We start from the raw sequence: 5,232 nt of genomic DNA, 5'->3' as shown, positions 1-5,232 counted from the left end.
TCAGCAGTTCCAGATGACAAGCTAAGAAGAAAAACTCCATGCAAAGGCCGCACAAAATGACTGACAGCCCTAATGGGACTGAAGCCCCGAATTACATACAGCAGAGGCTAAAGAAAGGCAAGCAAGGCTCACAATCTTGGAGTTTCACATGTGAATATTTAAAATGAAGCTAATGCTAAAACGAAAACATAAAAGGAATGTCTCTAGGGATAATTCAAAGCTGTTTATCCCTAAGAGGACAAAATTACTGCTGTAATGCCTTTATAAGTTTACTACACATGAAAGTAGGATTTTAGTTATGGGCTAAGTCTACTTTTTACTATAGTAATATATGTGTGTGTTATAAGTGCTTGATACAATAATTTAATAGTAGTGCAAAAGGGCACTGTTCTACCTTTCCCATCCCATCCTAATCTCTTTCCTCCTCCCATCAGGGCAGCTGCTGTTAACATTTCTGTTTTTTAATTTGGGTTGTTACCACATCTGTAAATAATGAACTTAAATTTCTGTTTGTCGATCTGTCTTTAGACATTAGTGACTTCCCTCCCCAAAGAACTGTTTTTAGTTCTAGTTATTAGTGTTTTAATTTCAGATAATGTACCTGAATTTCTTGTTTCGTTTCATGAAATATCAACCCTATCTCTTGACCTTTCATTTTGTAAAATCAGGAAATAATGGGATCTTGTTTATAGAAACAGGTTTGTGTTTATCTTTTCAGAATATTCTCTATTTAATAAAGTGAGTTGTGCCTTCCTGTGTTCGTCATAGGTCTTCAAGAAGAAAAGCAGAAATATTACAACCATCTCTTGGCAAATGCAAAAAAAGATCTTGAGGTTGAACGACAAACCATAACTCAGTTGAATTTTGAACTTAATGAATTTCGAAGAAAATATGAAGAAACCCAAAAAGAAGTTCAAGATTTAAATAAACTGTTGTGTTCACAGAGAAAGGCAGATGTACAACATCTGGAAGATGATAGGCATAAAACAGAGAAAATACAAAGGCTCAAGGAGGAGAATGATGTTGCTAGGGAAAAACTTGAAGAGGAGAAGAAGAGATCTAAGGAGCTCTTATCTCAGGTGAGCCTAAGCAATAAGGGTTTCCTGATTCATAATTCATTTTTTTTATTGTACTTACAGAAAGTATCTGAGACTATTTTAACCACTAGGAAACAGCAAAGAACAAAACAAATTCCTGACCCCTTCATGGGTGTTCATGTTCAGAAAGAAAACAGACCATAAACAGGTAAACTAAATAAAACAATAATATGACAAAGAGAAATTGGGGGTCAGTGGAGGCCTCACTGAGGAGAGGTATGTGGACAAGGATCTGATGACAGGAAGGAACCAGCAAGATTGAGTGACTTTGGGAATTCTCTCCAGCCAGAGGAAATCACATACACTTTAAAGAGTCTGAGAGAGAAGGGGGTAAGTATGTGTGAGAAGCCAAAAAATGTGAAGTAAAGAGGGAAATCAAAGCTGATACCTAGGCGGGCTCCTTGACTGTGATACAGTGCCCAAGTTCATGTGGCACTGTCCATGTTCTCATACTCACAGCTTTATGCCAGGATGTCTTGGTAATGTTGAAGTTATTGAGTTAGGATTATTAGAGTTGAATAGTACTTCGACAGAAACTCATTAATTTAAATTTTGCTTGACAGCATGGAATGGAAAGAACAGTATTTGTAGTCATACCTCGTCTCTAGTCCAGGATGTGTGGCCTTAGGAAAATCACCTAACTCTTCTGACTTACAGGTTAATCATGTATTAATAATAATTACCACTTCTTGCCTCATAGGGTTTTTGCGAGGGTCAATTGAGAGAATGTAAAAGAACTTTGTAAACTAAAGTGACAGGTAAATTTTTGTGATTGCTACTATTAGAATAATAATTTTGAAAATCTTCTGAAAGTTGAGAGAAGGGGAAAAAATAGTCTTTTGCCTTCTTAATCTTTACTACCCTTACTGCTGCCTACAGGTGCAAGCAATGATATTTATGAAAGCAGAAATGATTGAGAATTTTATTCCAACTCTGGCCATGAAGAAGAGGCACGGCCAGCTTTGTTATCCTACTCAGAAATATTAGTAGATTAGATGTCAGACCTCCAAGAAAGTGGGTATGGCCACTGCAGAGTTCTGTGCTGTTTATCAGTTTTCAGTCTGTGCCTTGAGGAGCTCTCAGCCATGTAGCCATTAAACAACCAGCTAGAATGACTCACTCAGACTAGCAGGTGGTGTTCTGGTTAGAGATGTGAGACTTGTGAGCTGTTCATGCATCCAGGTCAAGCAATAAAAGGTCAGATGTGGCAACATTGTCTGTTTACGCCCTACAGGTCCAGTTTCTTTACACATCTCTGTTAAAGCAGCAAGAGGAACAAACAAGAGTAGCTCTGTTGGAACAACAGGTACTCATTGGGATTGCTTCAACATTCAGTTTAACCCTTAGAAAATGGAATTTTCCCTCATGTTTACGCTATTCTATGAAGAACCATTTGAAAGCTGTGAAAAATGTTTTTTAAAAACCTTATCTGGGCTACCCCAGATAAGATTCTTGTTACTGTTGTTGGGCTAAAACAGATTCTCTGAGGTGAGATGGCAGTTTTCCAGATGGGTAGATGTTTGCCTTAACAAATTTTATTCTTGCCTTAACAAATTTTATTCTTCCTCAAATATCTTTGCTACTCTAGCCTAACAGGAACTCCCTAAGAGGTGTGCCTTATAACTTCAAGCAGAACTCAGAGAGACACCATTTGTTCTCAGAATACAGACCAGAGATTTTTAGTATATTCCAAACCAGGGAATATCTATCTCTTTCTTCCCTTTCCCCCACTTCTCCATTAAAAAAGGAGGAGATACCTATACCTCAAGCATTGGCTTTGCTCCTTGGATCAACTAAATCCTTAACCATAGGCTTCTTTATTTATCAATATCTCACTGCTCAGATGAATTTTTGCTCTGATGGTACAACAGATGTTTGCTTCTTGTGCTAATTAAGAAATGTAAGCGTCCAGTCAAGAGAACGACAGTTTATACTGGCTGTAATTGTCTTGTTCTGGGCATTTCTCCAGATGCAGGCATGTACTTTAGACTTTGAAAATGAAAAACTTGACCGTCAAAATATGCAGCATCAATTGCAAGTAATTCTTAAGGAGCTCCGAAAAGCAAGAAATCAAATCACCCAGTTGGAATCCTTGGTGAGTCTGGAATGGTTAAACTACAACTTATTTTCTTCTTTCTCTTTCTGCTATTTTTCTATTTATATATCAAGCCACTTCCCAAACTAGGAGGATAAGTTTAAAGAACGGCTGTTTCTCAGATCAGTAGGCAGAGCCCCTGCGTCATTTGAGTCAACTGCCCTTAGAGCATGAGTTCAGAGCACTGGAAAGAGGGACATTCTGTGCCTCTTGGTAATGATGATATTACGGGTACTTGGGATCACCCCCACCCACTCCGGGCGGACCCTGTGATTCTAGAGATACTAAAGAGAGCCTGGCTTAGGGGATTGAGGGGGTGAGGGAAGGCAATTGTAAGTCCTGAATGAAAATTGTGTGTTTCTTTTTAAAAAGAAAAAAAAATTCTGTTTTTAGGGATAATGGACTATTACTGTTAATACACTGTTTAGGCATGTTGAGTTAAAGAACATTTTGTGGGTTACCCTGAACACATAATCTTTTAAAACATAAATCTTTTAAATAACATCATTTCTATGAAGAAATGGTTTTTTACTTACCTATTTTCATCTTAGTAATAAGCTTTTGGACCAAACCTGTTGGGGTCTGTATTTGTGAATCCCACTAGTGCATAGTTTATCTATCATCCTAGTACTGCAGAGTATTTGCAGATGGTGAAATGTTACAAATAGAATTCCTCAGTTTTTAGAAGAAAACAATTGTTTTAAAAACATCATTTGTAACTTCCTTATGATTAAAAGACAGAATATATTTTTTGGCTCTATTTTTTAGTATGTTATTGATTTTGACCATTTATAATATTTGAAATTGGAATTTATAATTCATTTCTGTTAATGACTATTTTCGAAAGTATAAGAATCCAGAGTGTATACAAAAGAATCCATACTTCCCCTGTACTTTTCTTTGTGCTCCCGCTATCCAACATCTTCCGAGTATGCCGTAAAATATTCATTTTTAAGCTTTACTGACTATTCTAAATTTCTCAGAAAACATGCAAAAGGAAATTCTCAAAGGTATTATACAATATCTTAGTCATTTCTGTGGACAGCCTGTTTGTTCTGCTAAAATTCTGTACTACTTTTAATTCCACGTAGTTCTTTATTGTTGAAGTACCCCTCTTTTACAAGACTAGCGAATTTTGTCAGCCTTGCACACAGGCCTACCTTTAAATTTGATATTAATACCCAACCCCAGTCCTTCCTGGGTAATTTATAACCACCTCGTTTGTTACCACCATAATACCAATGAGCAGAGATTCAAAAGAAAATCTGTCAGCAGGGCTGAAGTTGGACCATCTTTGGAGCAGTACAACTATTGAACAGTAGGCCTATATACAGACAGTGTTCATTTGACATTTTTTTTTCAGAAGCAACTTCGTGAGCTTGCCTTCACAGAGCCGTTAGTCACTTTCCAAGGAGAGGCTGAAAACAAAGTAAAAGTTGCCTCACCAAAAAGTCCCACAGCTGCACTGAATGAAAGCCTGGTGGAATGTCCCAAGTGCAATATCCAGTATCCAGCCACTGAACATCGAGACCTACTAGTCCATGTCGAATATTGTTCAAAGTAGCAATATAATTGTCCTTTGTCTTGTGTCAAAAGATTTAATACTGTATTTTATATTAGTAGATATTTTGAATTCTTTATTTCACCTCATATGAGAAACTGCCTATCTACCTTTGAGACTCCGGCATAGAAGTGAATCACTGTATTTTTTCGCTGCTTTGCACTTCCCTTGGCATTGATACCTCCATGAGATGGTGCATCTTCAGGCTTCAGCGACAGAATGTGTGAGCAGCGTGTGCCGACAGGACTTCCATTTTGCACTGTTGAAGTACTTGATGGGGAAAAGATAAGTTCAGGTTGTTATTGTTTGTGGGTTAAATCTATGACACCAGCAAGCAAATATTTTGTGTTTTGTGGGTTTTTAAAAATCATAGGTAATTAACCGAGTATCTTACTGTCTGAGCATATTTTTTTATCCAAGCACTTGGTATACCTACAATATACCTACAATTGAGTCCATCGTTAAAAGATGGTGATTTT

At 37.2% G+C, this 5,232-nt stretch overlaps 1 protein-coding gene across 2 annotated transcripts in view; it reads left to right on the top strand.

Annotated features, from left to right (window-relative positions):
• The window catches only part of CEP55 (centrosomal protein 55), an 18,346-nt gene extending 13,114 nt beyond the window's left edge, over positions 1-5,232 (top strand). For both annotated transcript variants that reach the window (XM_006925944.3, XM_015599999.2), the window contains exons 6-9: positions 769-1,079; positions 2,332-2,403; positions 3,067-3,192; positions 4,556-5,232. In XM_006925944.3, coding sequence (XP_006926006.1) covers positions 769-1,079; positions 2,332-2,403; positions 3,067-3,192; positions 4,556-4,756 — 710 coding nt within the window. In that variant the 3' untranslated portion in view covers positions 4,757-5,232. The remainder of the gene's footprint in view (positions 1-768; positions 1,080-2,331; positions 2,404-3,066; positions 3,193-4,555) is intronic.

This window comes from Pteropus alecto, unplaced genomic scaffold, assembly GCF_000325575.1.
Source record: "Pteropus alecto unplaced genomic scaffold, ASM32557v1 scaffold88, whole genome shotgun sequence".
NCBI classification, from domain to species: domain Eukaryota; kingdom Metazoa; phylum Chordata; class Mammalia; order Chiroptera; family Pteropodidae; genus Pteropus; species Pteropus alecto.
This window is presented reverse-complemented; position numbering and strand designations above follow the sequence as displayed.